This window comes from Oryza glaberrima, chromosome 3, assembly GCF_000147395.1.
Source record: "Oryza glaberrima chromosome 3, OglaRS2, whole genome shotgun sequence".
NCBI classification, from domain to species: domain Eukaryota; kingdom Viridiplantae; phylum Streptophyta; class Magnoliopsida; order Poales; family Poaceae; genus Oryza; species Oryza glaberrima.
In genome coordinates this window covers 27,676,500-27,691,539 of record NC_068328.1, presented here as the reverse complement: position 1 = coordinate 27,691,539, position 15,040 = coordinate 27,676,500, and the positions used below count along the sequence as shown (strand labels likewise).

Genomic DNA, 15,040 nt, shown 5'->3' with positions numbered 1-15,040 from the left:
CAACGTATTGCGCGGCGAAAGAGCAGGATCCCAGCCAGCTAGTCAGCCACCTGGTCCCATCCTCCGCATTGAGGAGAGGTTGCCGCAACTCTGCCTCAAAGCCACACTAGCGCTACCCACTCGTTGAGCACTCAGCGTCTACCACACGGATTCGGATTCAGTGACATTGTTATGGTATGGCACGGTGTGACATTGGAGCGATCTGGAGCATTGAAATCTAATCGAACGGTCTACTGCGCCGGCCCACCTGCAGCCTCCATTTTCACCCCACGCTTTCTGTTTCCTGCCGCCCAATGCCCAAATCCCGCGGCTCTCCCCAATCCCGCACGCGCGCTCCAGTCTCGCTGCCCCGCGCGCGCCCGATCCCACACCAAAGCAGGGCTGCCGGCAGAGTTCCAATCCCGCGGAGGTCCCAATCACGGTGTTCACTTTGACACCACTGACATTAGCCTGATTGTAAGCAGCTACAAACTGGCAACTCCTATCCTGGATTTCCCTACAGTTCAAGCTAAACCTGAAAATGTTTTTGTCTCAGAAAGTTCAGTTCAGTCACTTCAAGCAATTGCTTAGCCCAATTTTCACATGGTTTAGAAATGCCATATTGCCATGGATACAAGATAAGTAAGATAAGTAAGGTATATTTCTCATTTCACACAATCAAGACACAATGTACAAAAAAGAGATGAATTATTTGGAATACAAATTCAGATATTTGTTTGGTACTGTGTTGATCAGTATTTTCAACATTTCAGCAGGTATGCCATACCACTTTCCTAAGCAAACCATCAACAGTTTGGATCAAATTATAGTGTGAGAAGTAAAAACAAAATGACAAAAACTAAGAACTCTGACACTGGCATCGACAAAAACTGCTTCATACGTGCCTACCAGGCGGTGATGGTGCCCAAGTGCGGCTACATCCGCAAGGCCGTCGCGGCGGCGCGTGGTGGCATCACCACCACCGTCGAGTTTGACCTCTCCACGCTGCCCGGCGGCGTCGATGCCTTCGACAAGGCCGCGCGCGACTGCTACGGTGCCAACTTCCAGCTATCAGTGCGCAACGCGGCCGCGCTTCTCTGCGCCTCTGCCTTCCTCGACATGCAGCCGCCGTTGGCCCGGTGGCCAGACGCCTCCACACGCCCCCGGTCGTGGCGGCAGGGCAGGGCGCCCTGGTTGCGGCGACACGGCAAGGCCTCGGCCCCGGCCTCGCGCGGCGAGATAGGCGAAGCTGTGAGGCAGCCGCCCGGTCCCCTCCTCACTCGCGGCTGCCTGGCACCTCTCCGGCCTGGCGTGGCGGCGGCGGCTCCAGCTAGCTCCGGCCTGGCGCGGGCGAGGGAGGCGAAGCTGCGAGGCGGCCGCCTGGTCCCCTCCCCACTCGCGGCGGCCTGGCGCCTCTCCGGCCTGGTGTGGCGGTGGCCTGGCGCGGGCGAGGAAGGCGAAGCGGCGAGGCGGCGATGCGACCACGGGGGATTTGGGCGTCGGGCGGCAGGAAACTGAGAGCGTGGGCTGAAAACGGAGGCTGCAGGTGGGCCGGCGCAGCAGACCGTTCGATTAGATTTCAACGCTCCAGATCGCTCCAATGTCACACCATGCCATGCCATAACAATGTCACTGAATTCGAATCCCTACCACACGGCCATCACCGCCGGCGACAGCTATTCCTTGCTTGCGCTGAGGTCTGCTCGTCGTCGTGTGTGTTCATGTAGGGAAAAAGAGGATGTACGAACACTCAGAAAAGTAAGAATGGAAAAGGAATAGGAGGCGCTGACATGTGGATCCTACATGCTGATTCAGCATATTAGACTAAGTCAATGAGCCATGTCAGCAAGAATCGCTTTCAAAACCACCAAGTGATTTTGTATCGGTTTTAACAATTTGGGGTTCAAGATATACGATTAAAGGATAAAAATTAGATTGGACCTATATTTGAGGGAGTCAAAGTGGACTTATTCTCACCTAGCAACACTTGAGTTTCCCAACTCAATCCTCTCGTTTTCTACGTGCACGTTTTTCAAACTGCTAAATGATGCATTTTTTTGCAAAAAAAACCCTATACGAAAGTTGCTTTAAAAATTATATTGATCCATTTTTAGAAAGAAAATAACTAATACTTATTTAATCACGCGCTAATGGACCGCTCCATTTTGTATGCAGGAGGATTTGTTCCCAACTGCATGTACCGAATGCAGCCTTATTTTGACAGGTAACCAGGAAGGAAGCAGGCCCGGCCTGCTCCTGGCCCAAAACTCGTTGTCCTAATACCTTCACGGGCCGGACTTGGGCACGGATTTTCGGCCCGTACAAAATGGGCTTTTCTTCTACGCGGCCCGATCAGACCCGGCCCATTCCCAGGTCTGCCGCGGGGAAATCGCCTTCGGGCTTCGGCCCCTTTGCACTTTTGCAGAGGAGCAAAGCTTACAATAGGGCAACCCAAACCAAACCCTGGCCAACCCCACCTCCAACCCCCCGCGCAGCCGAAGGAATCCTCGACGGCGACGACGATGGCCGCCGCGACGGAGAAGACGGCCGAGGAGATCCGCCGCGAGCTCCAGGAGCTCCAGCGCCAGCACCGCGAGGTCGGTTTCTCTCCCTCTCTCCCTCCCCTGAGAGACCACCCTGTACTCAGCACGATCTCCTCTCCCCGTGCGCAGATCAGCGAGCGCCTCCGAGACCCCCGCGGCCTCCGCCGCGGCGCGCCCGCCGCTGCAGGACCCGGCGGGCCCCGCCCACTTCGCGGATTCCCTAGACCAGTACGGCGTCGCGATTGCGTCTCCTCTTCCCTTTCCCTTTATTTTTGTATTCGTGATTTGATTTATTTCCGTGTTCTTGTGTTGCAAGGCTGTGGATTTGGTGGACCAGTCTGCGCCTAAGCGGAGGATTCTATCTGCAGTGGTTAAAGTATCCGCCTAGGCTTTGGTTTTTTATTTTCCTTAGTCAAACTTGTGGTTTGTTTGTCGAGAACCCTAATATTCTGTGCATTTGTTTGGTGTCATGAATGGAGGTGGAGGATACTGAAGCTAAGGAGGATGTCAAGAAGGAAGCGGAGGCAGAGGGGCCGGAGGGCGGTTCGGCTGCTGCTGAAGGCGGTGAGAGGAGGGATGGTGGGTTCAGGAGGGATGGGAGCCAGCGCATGCCGAGGAGGGTGAGTATGCTGGAACTATAGGGGATTGCGGGTTGAGTTTGCTTAAGTGTATTGTTTTGGTTGCAGGAGCTTGATATGTCATTGCCAGAACCTCTCCCGAGGGAATTTCCCAAGGATGAGGATCAAAGCCTTGTGAAGAGGAACAAGAGGATGCTGGGGAAGCTTCTTGTCGGTACATTAGAGGTAACCGATTCAATAGACATACAAAGGAACAATCCATGGGTCAAGCGATAATAAGATATCAACAGTTTTCAGTGTTTCCTCTCCAACTGGTACACACAAAAGAAAATTTTCAGTATTTGTTAACTAGCTTTATCTTGGGTATGGCAACCTGTCAATTAGGTAGGAATTTAATGGAAGTACTAGTGGCAAGCCACCCTTAATCCCCTTCATTGTGAATATTTCAAATCAGTGTAATTGATTTTTCCTTGTGCTTGGTAATCCAGAAATTTCAGCAAGAGGACAAAAAACTGTCCAACACAGAGGCTTATATGCGCAGATCAGAGGTTCAGCGAAAGGTACTAACAATTTCTCTCGGTCTTGGGCCAATCTACATTTAAGCATGATTTAGTGGCTGATGTCAGTTGCATCCACTTCATTCACATGATGACATGTGCTAATTAGAAATTTGATTTTCATACATGGAATTATGAATGTAATATTGCTGTTGGAAATTAACTATTGTGTCTCGTGCCATGACCCATGAATGAACCAAACGATCTCAATAAAACACATACATCAACAGAAAACGTCTTGTCTCCTGATACTACATCAATGAAATTTAGATAAGTAGAATGCATTTTTCAAGCAGTGTTATGTTTTTCTGTTCCTGTGGTCCTGAAAATATCTATTCCCATAGGAACTATCTAGCGCACATTCACTTTATACAACTACCTTTTTGTTGCTATATGCATTGTCCTAGTAGAACTTTGGACAGTACCATGAGTTGAATGGACCGTGTTAAATTCTTTTTATTACCATTCTTTTGCTGGACTTAGGCTAAGTGATCTTCCATTATTGAGATATCGATTTCATTCTCTAGGGTCTCAGTTCTTTCTTTCAAAGTAATCTCGCATATACTATGGTCTAGCCTTGATTTTATTCTCGCTATTAGGTCTGATGTAGCATGGAATATTGAAAAAGATTGCGTGAATGTAGGCTGATCAAAAGGCTCGTGAGGAAAGTGAAAGGTTGCGGCAGCAAGAGCGAGAGCAAGCAATAGAGAAGCGTAAGCGTGATATGGTAAGCTCACATCAGTGTTTATGACTTGCATTTATTTATGATTGGTTCACCTGAGTTAAATTGATGAGTTTATGTTGCAAATGGTTTCCTGATATGCTCTTGAATAGATGCTGCGTGCTCGAGTAGCTGCTAAGGCAGAAGAAAAGAGGTTGGAGCTGTTATACATGCAGTGGGCTGAGCATCACAAAAAGCTGTCCAATTTCTTAAGGTCGCTTTACTTCTTTGCATCATTCTGCACCTTTTTTTATCCATGAATGGGGTCCCTTTTTGTTTCCTTTTGTTGTGCCACTTTGCAATATTTTTATCTGTATTTATCTTACTCTTTTATGAACTGGTCTTATTGTGTGCTGCAGGTTATTTTTATTCCTGGTCCAAAAGTATCCATATTGACAATTAAATTGAGGGAAGATGCGTTTCTGATTGTGCAAATCTTGATGTTCGATGTTCATAGGGGTTTCTATATCCATTTTGCTAAATTACACATTAGTATCTTTTTGAACATTATTGTTGTTTGTCAGGACAACTGCGGAACCACCAATTTACTACATGCCAGCTAAACCAATAATTGATGATCCGGCTATTGCTGAGGAGAACAAGGAAAAGGTATTTTCTGCCCTATATAAGTCAAAGTAAAAACGCTAAGTTTACAAATTTTTGAAGGATGGATTGCGACCCTTTATACACACCTCCATCTACATGCAACTTGGGAAGCAGAACACTACAGATGTACACAATGAGGACAAACTTGTGCCTACTACAAATAATAAATTGTCTATTTTGCTGCTGTAGTATTTGTGTGGCATAGCTAATTTCATCATAGGGCACCATCAGAATGCCAGTTGCCTGCATATATCCAGTCCTGTTGGTTTCTGCTCTGTCATGGTTCAATCAAACATCAAATAAGTACTCAAACATCAAATAAGTACAACGGCTAACTGATCAGCCAGCTATGAAATTGCTGCCCCCCTCCCCCGCATTATGATTATTTTGGTGACATGATATAAAATCTTACCAAAAAATGCATATCGAATCAGTAAGATTTCTGGGCACTTGAAAGTACGTGGTCAGTGCTATGAATTTGTCATATTTTACAAAGCTTTATACTTGAAAGTGCTCTGGTGGTTTGGGTGGGACTGGCTGTATTCGATAACTGTGCATCAATGCTCTTCCTTTGCATGTATGGAGCATATTGATCTAACCTTTCACGGGATAGTCCTTGGTCAAGTGCAACATATTAAGAGAATGCCACTTCCGCAAGTCAATACTCATCTTTCACATTTTGCCATTTACATCATATGCTTGCTAGTTTCCTGGGCTTCCTTTTTTGTACAATCTGGGGCAACCGATTTTTCTTTGTCCTCTTCATCCATCATGAACTCATATTCAATGTTGCAGGCATTTCAAGAATGGAAATCTGAACGCAGGGCTGAGCTGACTCAGTTTCAAAAGCAAGTCGAAGAACAGTACATGTCTAATGTTGAGAGGCAGTTGGAAAGGATGCAGAATGCGCGGAATGCACGGAGGGTTAATGGTCCTTCAAACATGCAAGAAATGGACAAGGAGCTGGACACGCACAGGGCGGAGCATGGTCCAAAAACTCGACGAGTTCTTGAGGGTGGCAATGACGATGACGATGATATGGACGATATGGCCGTGGAAGATGAGCTGATGGATGAAGTCCTTGGCATTAACGAGCCAATCAGCGATGAGCAAACCAAGCCGTCTGAAGAAGCTGCTGATGGTGTTCCGGTGTCTGAGGAAGTGCAATAGGTAATTTGTTTTGTATTGTTGCGAGGTAGGCATCTAGGAGTTCCACATTTGATATCCTTCAGCTGCCCTCATTTTCTGACGCTTGTTGTATGTCTGTTGACGCTTGAGATTTTCCCCGCTGTTATCAAGCCATATATTATTGCGGGATGTATTGCCGTTGAGCGATATACTCTGTTAATCATTGCATCCTTTGCGTTTCTAGTATAAATCGAGCAATTTACTGATGAATGTTGGCTTGCCCAGCGACAGGGGTTATCAAACTGTCTTAAGATTACCATGATGGTTGACATACGAAAGTTTAGAACTATTTTCTGAAAAAAAAAATCACAGTTGAACTGAAATTCGTTGGAGCTTAATAAGAAGCTTGCCGACTGTAAAGTAATTCCAATGGGGGTATATGTTAATTCTTTACAAGAAGATCTAGATGTGTGGCCGCATCGCTGCTATTTACTGTTCAGTCTCGCTCAGGGAAAGCCTTCTCCAAGAAACTTACAATATCTATTTACTGTTCAATCTTGCTCAGGGAAAACCTTCTCCAAGAAACTTATAAATCGTCTCGAATACAAATTTGGATCAACAGCTGATATCGAAAGAGGGTCGAATTTTAGTGATTTGACAGCATGCTCAACTCTTTTGGACACATTATACTCTTGTAGTATGTCGATGATACCAAGGTATAGGACAACATCATACTCTTCAATGGTGTCCCTGTTTTCTACTTCTACGTTCACGTCCTCTTGCACTTTCCGAGCTCGAGCTGGCATGTTCACCCCTAGCTGAACACGGAACCTGAAAATAACGAACAAATGAGTCAGAAACAGAATGCATCTTTGTGAAAACAAAGTACCACGCAGACCATAGTTTCAGAAAAAAACATTGACGGCATGTAAAACGTGTGAATATGTGGTTGGGATTTTCTGCACTTATGATATGCAACTGCACCAACGGTAAGTTTAAGTTAGTATAGCAGGGGCACAGGTGCAAAAAAGTGTAAAACCACCGCCGTATGTGCACTAAAGAAGACAGGCAATGTATATTACTGATATTTCTTTCCAAATATATGAACACACACTTGACCTTGTTTTACCATGCACAAAAATGATAATTCTTTTGACACAGCCTATTCAAATGCACGAGCTATTATATGCTCTACATCTATGAATGCTTCGAGAATTCACACTTAACTATCAACTTGCAAACGTAGATGTTGCATTGAATAGTCATAAAATTATCGTGTTGTCTGGTGGAGCTGCCATGGTTCACCCAACGTTGAGTTGTATTGTGAATGTTTATTTTAAAGCTAAAGGGTTGATCTAAAAGTTCAAAAAATCAAATAATGGATCAAGTCACCAACAAGTTCATTGTACTTTGTACTTTAGAACACACTGATATACTAAGAAATCTTTCCTGAAGAGTGTGATAGCTATACTACGCAATTTATATTCTTTCTTCTATGCATGTTCAGATTGTGCAGCAACAAATATACCCAATGCTAAGTTGAACTTTGAAATAATTAAGTACAAGTCAATCTACCTTCCAGTGCCTGGCAAAACAAGATCAACTTCTTCATAACCACCTTCTGCTGCCCTAACCATGCTTCCTCTTATGTGCGAACCACGTACTGCTGGACCTGGCTCATCAGCAGCAACTAGTAGAAATCCCTTTGAAGAAATTGTCTCCTCATGATGCAGTGCAACACTACCTGATTAAGGTGAAAAAAAGACTAAGATATTACCATTAGGCAACAAATGGAAGTCAAAAGCTGAAGATAGGCAATTGGTTGATGTAATGATATAAAGAATCTGGTGTAGTCCTGACTTCAGATTTAGTAAAAGGACAAATTTTCAGAGGAATATAATAAAGAGAACTCAGATGTACTTAAGGTTTAGTACGTACATTCCGTTTCAGCTGAAATTCCAGTACTTTCAAGAGCGTTCTGACATGATGTGATACTCTTCAGGTGATTGGGAGCTCGGAAATGGATTCCCAATAGCATGCTATAGTCAATTATAGATTGGGATTCCAGGAACATACAATCAAGAGCTATCTGCCTGAAAATAGTACAACTGTTGGCTCTCAAGATATCATCGTCAACCATGTTAAGAAAAATAGCACAGCAGAAATGGAGCAGTAATATGCAAAACTGAACTAGACAGCTGGAATTCAATCTCTTGTATGCATGGTCGGACACTGCTTAAAATCTGGTTTGCCTCTTTAATCTAGTTGTTTATATTTAAAAAAATCTATTTATTGCTATAGTATAAATAAAAATTGTCCATCTTAAGTATTCTTCAGATCTCAAGAATAGGATAAGAATCAATATCAAAATAGTAGAAAATAATTTTGATGTCCACCAATCATGGGACTGAAGCAGGAATCTGCACAAGTCATTTAAATCTACTGTTCTTTTTAATTTTCCAGAAGGGACTACCCAGTGAACACAATCTCCAGAAGTAACATCATAAACGGTAAGTTATGGAACCTGGACTTCAAGCCAATATAGACAAAACCATGAAAGACGACAGTAAGATGTTCAGAAAAAAGAGGAGCAAGAAAGTAGCATTTTGCCTGAAAAGTGCCTCCCTCCATGGTTTATCCACGTGAAAAACATATGATAGGTCAAGGTCCTTTAGTGTTGTGTTCTCATTTATATTTTGCTTCTTTGTTGATCGGCCTTGTGTAGAGCCCTTTAAGTCATACTTACGATGAATTCGCAGTTCAGTACAAAACATATTTCCCATGACAACAAAACGGACCTATTAACACCATACATAGAATTAATATAGCAAATGTGTACAAATAGACAACAACATTCAACACAACAGTATGATATGATAATGTACCTTTCTTCCAGGTTTCAGAGTAATCCTGTGCACGCCAAAGAATTTTGTAATGAGCGTATTATCATAAGCTTTGACATGATTGTAATACTTTGGAAGCATCTTCAATAGTATCTGCAGCACGTATTACATCAAACCAATCTGCAGTAGGCATATCTTATCACTTAACAAGGATATACACGGTTTTTAGCACAAATCTTTGTTGTTCTTGTAAAGCTCAGTTTTAGTCATTTTTAATTAACAAATAACACTATTGTTATTGCAAGAAAAAAATTGAGGGTGGGTCATACCTTCAGCTCAGTTTTCCTCAATGTTTTTATAACAAAACGTTCATCTTGAGAAAGATAGAAAATGCTGCCACTTTTCCCAGGTGAAGAAAGCTCCTTTAGACTATCACCACCACATATAGACATCATGTAATCTGCAGCATCGATATGAAACATTTCTCGAAGATTCCTGGTAGAGTAAATTATGAGCTAATAAGATATGGAGAAAATTACAAGAACAATTGACAGAATTGATCGAACTTTCAAGTCGATGCATTTCTAAACAATGTCTGTATCATCCTGCAGTGTTATCTGAAAATATGATAGTGATAGCATATATATACATAAGATCATGGTTGCAATTTCCTACAGTTAACAAGGGAGGGGTGAACCACAGAGGAGCAACCACCCATGTTCAGTACAGAATGCGTGGACCACCTATGTAATACAATCAGATGATATAATAAAAGAACAGTATGAAGTACTAGACTATCGCACAATGAGAAGATTGGAAAGAGATATACCGGAAGACCATCGGACAATAGTCTTTCCAAAAGAAATCGACAGAGTAGTGCGGAGGGGTATACTGGGATCCCTCACAAGGGAAGTACATTTTTATTCGTGCTCGAGGTCCAAAATCATTTGAACGAACTTCACGCAAAGGCACAGGGGTAATTTTACCTACAGTATACCTGCATAGAAGTACTGTATAGTCAAATGGGGTAATCATTAAAAAGAACATCAACTAGTTACATGTCGTGAGGTAAACATAAAATAATTATATTTCATGAGGTAATCGATGTTTTTCATAAAATATGGCTATTATACCATCCAATCACTATTATGATAAGACAAATAACATGCTAGTAAAAAATTAACAGATGGCTCGTGACTAGATGCATTATGACATACTCCCTCCATATCAAAATACAACTACTTATGTCATTTTTCAAAAAGAGAAGGCACTTTTTCCCGAAAGAAGAAACTACTTTTGTTGTCACTAATAGTGAGAACATTCTAACTGGTGGTTAATTTTTCCCCACTGAAATGATTATTGATTCTTCAGTCACTAATTTATGCTTGAATTGTCAAAAAAGAGTTTGCTTTACACGTATGTATCGATCTAAATGGAAGGTGCCCTTGTCCTAAATGGATATATCCAGAACAAACCAGAAAATATAATAAGCACTGAGTGTAACCCTCCAAAGCTTGTATAGCAAACAATGATGCATTCATACAATGAAGCTTACCTGATGCCAAGTTGCAAGTTAAGCATTAGATAATAGCTCCTATGGCCCTTGTAAATAGTCTCCATTGGTCCTTTAGCTTGTTTCTCCCAGTTATTTTCTTGTGCTATACCGCTCTCTGACATTCTTGAATCTTCGTTTTTTGGTTGTTCCATGATAAGCACTCCTTGTACATATTCCCGTTCATAAACCGAATCTTTATCAACTTCACTGTCTTGTAGACACTGATCATCAGCTGAAAATGATTTACTTGATACATCTTGGCATAGATGGCTTCCAGAATTATCATCGAAAACTGGTGTGGTACCATTTGAAATACGTCTGGGCCGATGAAGAAACCTACGCAACCTCCAATTCTTGCACAGTTTTTGCAATAGAAATAACAGTCCAATAGTGATCTTTTCATTACTAGAACTTGAAGCACTTGTACCATCATGACTTGTTAGACAGTCAGAAACTTCAAGGTTACAAGGAATTTTGCTTCCAGGTTGATAAAATGTACCATGGCCATCCTTTAGTCCTCTATCCCATGTACCAATGTAGCAAGCCCCAGATGCATATTTGCAGTAACCTTTGCCATGAGCCAGGCCATTGAGCCAATTACAGTCAAGAGTATCACCATTTATCCACTGCATTACCCCGCTGCCATTCATTTTGCCTGATTTCCATCTTCCAATGTATACGTTGCCATCAGCCCATGTGTATTTACCAAATTCATCAGGTAAACCTTCATTCCAGAAACCTTCATAAGTGTCGGAGTTAGAGTAAACCATTGTCCCCATACCATGCTTCTTGTTCATCCTCCAAGAACCTTTGTAAACTGAGCCATCAACTCCCTTGAAAGTGCCTGCTCCATCAATGAAACCTCCACGGAAGTCACCTTCATAGGATGCACCAGAAGGCCACTGAATTAGTCCTCTCCCGGTCATTTTACTCTTGTCCCACTCACCATCATAAAGAGCTCCATCTGTCCACATATACTTTCCCGGTCCATGAGGGACTAACCCATCGAAGCTCCCCACGTAGATGTCCCCATTTGGAAGGGTATTACCCCTAGCCAGAATAAAAAATATATATGAGATTCAAATTACATTGTGTGGTGCTTGCAAAACTAAATTGCCCAATCGTAAAGCAACGCAATTAGTGCTGGACAGCTGGAGAGTGGGGGCAGTGGATGATTGCAAACTTTGCGCTGATTTTAATGTGCTTTTCAATATGTGGGAAGAACACGATGAAGCACTTGTAATTCCTACCAAGAAAAAAAAATGAAGAATACGCAGAGATAGACACGAGAATTATCACACCTCTGGATGCTCCCCTTGCTTGTCTCTGCTCGGGCCATGTCAAGATTTTACCAGAATAGCTCAGAAGCCACAAGATGCATTCCAGAAGATCTGAAACAAGGCAGCAAAAACTATGATCCAGTATTCGAGCATAACCAATTCTGACCGAAAACAGGTTTAATCTCCCAGATACATCGAAATACATCGCAGACATAACAACTCTAATGCCTTCAGCAAAGCAGATTTCCGTTACCACGTACAACTGAAAGCAGTTGCAAACTTTGCAATCACACTAGCCCAGCTCAAAGTGACAAAAAGCAAATAGAGAAAACTAAATATCCTCTTGTCCTCTTGTACTGTTCAAGCAAACCGGATAAACGCTGCTCCCAGAAGAGCATCATCTCGAGCTCGCATCAACAAGACAGATCAAGCTACCCAGAACGACTCCTGGTTACAGCGCAAGCGGCCTTCCAGATCACCGCGCCAATCCAAGCAAGCAAGAACGTACCTCAGCTGCAGCAGTAGCACAACGAGGAAGGAGACCACGTGGAGCCCCGGCATCCGATCCGCCTCCGCCGCCCCCGAGCCGAGCTGAGCTAAGCTAAGCTAGCAAATGGGATCACGGCTCAAGCAGCAGCGAGGAGGGAGAAGAGGAGGGCAATCAATCAAGGAGGAGGAGGAGGAGGGGAAAGGGAAACAGTGCGAGGAGGAGGAGGAGGAGGCGTCTGGGCCCCGGGGGGAGGCAAGCAAATGGGAATCGCCTCACCACCACGTTGCGGGTTCGCGGGGCCTTTGCTGGCGCCGACCAAATCCCCCCACATCCAGCTCCTTCCCCCCGCGCCCCCTCAGATATTTTTTTCTCTACTCTCTCCACTCCTTTCGGCGGCGTCGCTCGCGGAAGAGAGAGAGCGACGCGAACAGAGGCAGAGCAGCCAGGTTGGCGCGCGGCGAGGGGGGGGGGGGGGGGGGGGGGCGTTCCTTCCGCTCGGTTTACCGCAGCGGTAGCAGGCGCAGGTGCGGTGCGCCGTGCGAGCCGCGGCGCGGGGCGCGGCGCACGTGGGCGGGGGGCCCTTGCGGTGGTGGTGGTGGTGGCGCCGGTTGCTTCGTGGGCATGGAGCGCGCGGTTTTACCGGCGGCGGATGGCGACGGGGGAATCTGATTCTCATCTCGGGGGCAGGGGGCAGGGGGCAGGTTGAGGTTGCGAAGCGGATCCGTTTAGAAGCGAGCGCGGTGAAAGATTTCCCGGTTAGTTTTGAGTTTACATTGGACATCCCAGGCTCCCAGAACCGTATTTTAGCTGCGTTTTAATTTGAGTTTTTTTTGAACGACTTAATTTGAGTTTTTGAAGTTTACTCATGCATAGTACTATGGGTTAATTTTGGATAAAATTGGGGGTTGACTTGAAGAAAAATGGCTGGGTTGAGTGGGCCCGTGGCTCTACTTTTGGGGACAGTGAATTTGACTGCAGTTTTTTCTGGGCTATTGGCCTACTCCCTCCTTAAAAAAAAAAAAGGTAAATCTAGAACGGGATGTGATATGTTATAGTATAAATTTAGATATATGTATATCTAAATTTGTTGTAATAAGATGTGTCACATCAGATACTATGTTGGTTTTTATAAGACGGAAAGAATATTGTGGTGTCATGTTTTATGTGGCTAGTAGGACATGAAAGCCACGTATCGAGATCCAGTGCAATTTTGGGGCACTTTGAATTAGAGGAAAAACATAGGAATTTTAGAAGATTTTAATCGTATAGAAAAATTTCCTATGAAGCCCTTTGAAACAAAGGATTGAATCCTATCAAATCCTTTGAAATTCCTATGGAATGGATAATCCTATAAAGATTTTGGAGGAAATTTAGCAAGAGCTTCAACCTCTTGGTAACTTTTCTTTCAGTCTATCTCTCTCATCTAATTCCTATGCTTTTCCTGCGGATCAGTCAAATGGTCATTCCTGTGTTTTCTGCGTTTTGTGATCATCTGTTTTACACTTACATTCCTATCAAAATCCTACATTTTATCTATTCCTACCTTTTTTTCAATCATGCGATTCAAAGGGTCCCTTAACTAGAACTGCACACAATCTCATCCATCCAAATTTTCAATTGAAGACCTAGATTAAATGATACTGCAGCATTACTATAACAGTTCTATAGTGAATGCCCTGGATAAACTGTGTCATATTGAATTTGGACCTGATTTGTATCCAACAGCTCTAGTGCGACTACTTAAGTTATAGTCACACTAAAAACTGCTTAGGAACTGGATCCGAAAGCCACGGTAATTGGATCTCTTCAATGCAACGGTCTACTATAACGGTCTACTATGGTGAAAACAACAGTAGTAATAATCTTTTTAGAAAGAACACAAACTACACACTACAAAGTTCCCCTGAGAATGAAATATGCAGCACACTTTGAGAACATAAATAAACGAGGGTTAATTGGATCATGCCATCGTAATATCTTCGACTTTGAAAATAATCGTTATTATTCGCTTATTGATAGATATGATATTACAATTTAATTAAAGTTTGAGATATGCCACAACGTATCTCTTCAATGCAATTATAAAATGACCTGGACCAAATCATCCCTCGTAGAAATCCTTCACCTTCACCCCCTCTTCCTTCTCCCTCTCTCTTATTTTATCTGGGATCTAGATGAAGTCACACCACCGGCGATGGAGCTAGCGGCGGAGTGAGTCCTCGGCGGCCGGTAGGAACCAGAGTTTCTTGTGTCGCTTGTGTTGTAGCACCATGAATGATGAGAGTTGAGAACAAAGGGAGTGTCCAACCGGTGGGTTGGATAGGATCACTAGATCAGAATGGTGGAAGAGATGACAAAGATTAGTGAGAGGGAGAAGGAAGAAGGGGTGAAGGAAGGAGGAAGAGTAATCTAGTCTAAAATGTTTTCTAATTGTATTGAAGGGGTATGTAGTGGTATATTTTAAATTTTGATCAATTATAACGGCATGTCTCAAAATAAATGAATAGTAATGTTATCTTTCAACATCGAAAAAGTTACAATGCATGGATCCATTTAACTCAGGAAACAAAAACATGATCTATTACTGCAGAAACTCTTTGAAAAAAAAAAAGAGAAGACAACGAAGATAAGTGATGCGGGTGATAATCGTTCTGCTGCGAGAGTAATATGTATGTGACGTGACTAGTACCGGCATCCAATCAAATGCGTTGTTTTTTTTTCAAAAGAGAACAAGGTGATACGGGTGAAGATCCCTGTACC

General features: G+C 43.4%; 3 protein-coding genes across 3 annotated transcripts; 2 read left to right on the top strand and 1 right to left on the bottom strand.

The window, feature by feature from the left end:
• The first annotated feature begins 274 nt into the window (after positions 1 to 274).
• On the top strand, positions 275 to 1,497 carry LOC127766387 (coleoptile phototropism protein 1-like). Its single transcript, XM_052291440.1, has one exon. The coding sequence runs from the start codon at positions 829 to 831 to the stop codon at positions 1,495 to 1,497; it is 669 nt and encodes a 222-aa protein (XP_052147400.1). The 5' UTR covers positions 275 to 828.
• A 922-nt stretch (positions 1,498 to 2,419) lies between these two features.
• On the top strand, positions 2,420 to 6,374 carry LOC127765196 (uncharacterized). Its single transcript, XM_052290043.1, has 10 exons — positions 2,420 to 2,576; positions 2,652 to 2,750; positions 2,839 to 2,898; positions 3,002 to 3,142; positions 3,209 to 3,325; positions 3,589 to 3,660; positions 4,301 to 4,384; positions 4,492 to 4,592; positions 4,903 to 4,987; positions 5,780 to 6,374. The coding sequence occupies exons 1-10, from the start codon at positions 2,502 to 2,504 to the stop codon at positions 6,152 to 6,154; spliced, it is 1,209 nt and encodes a 402-aa protein (XP_052146003.1). The 5' UTR covers positions 2,420 to 2,501; the 3' UTR covers positions 6,155 to 6,374.
• Positions 6,375 to 6,499: 125 nt separating this feature from the next.
• LOC127765195 (phosphatidylinositol 4-phosphate 5-kinase 1) lies at positions 6,500 to 12,651 on the bottom strand. The gene is made up of 10 exons (XM_052290042.1): positions 12,299 to 12,651; positions 11,812 to 11,901; positions 10,511 to 11,560; positions 9,785 to 9,952; positions 9,285 to 9,450; positions 8,998 to 9,108; positions 8,723 to 8,910; positions 8,051 to 8,205; positions 7,688 to 7,856; positions 6,500 to 6,943 (listed from the first exon to the last, which is right to left on the bottom strand). Exons 2-10 carry the CDS (start codon positions 11,847 to 11,849, stop codon positions 6,664 to 6,666), a joined length of 2,325 nt encoding a protein of 774 aa, XP_052146002.1. The 5' UTR covers positions 11,850 to 11,901; positions 12,299 to 12,651; the 3' UTR covers positions 6,500 to 6,663.
• Positions 12,652 to 15,040: the final 2,389 nt, after the last annotated feature.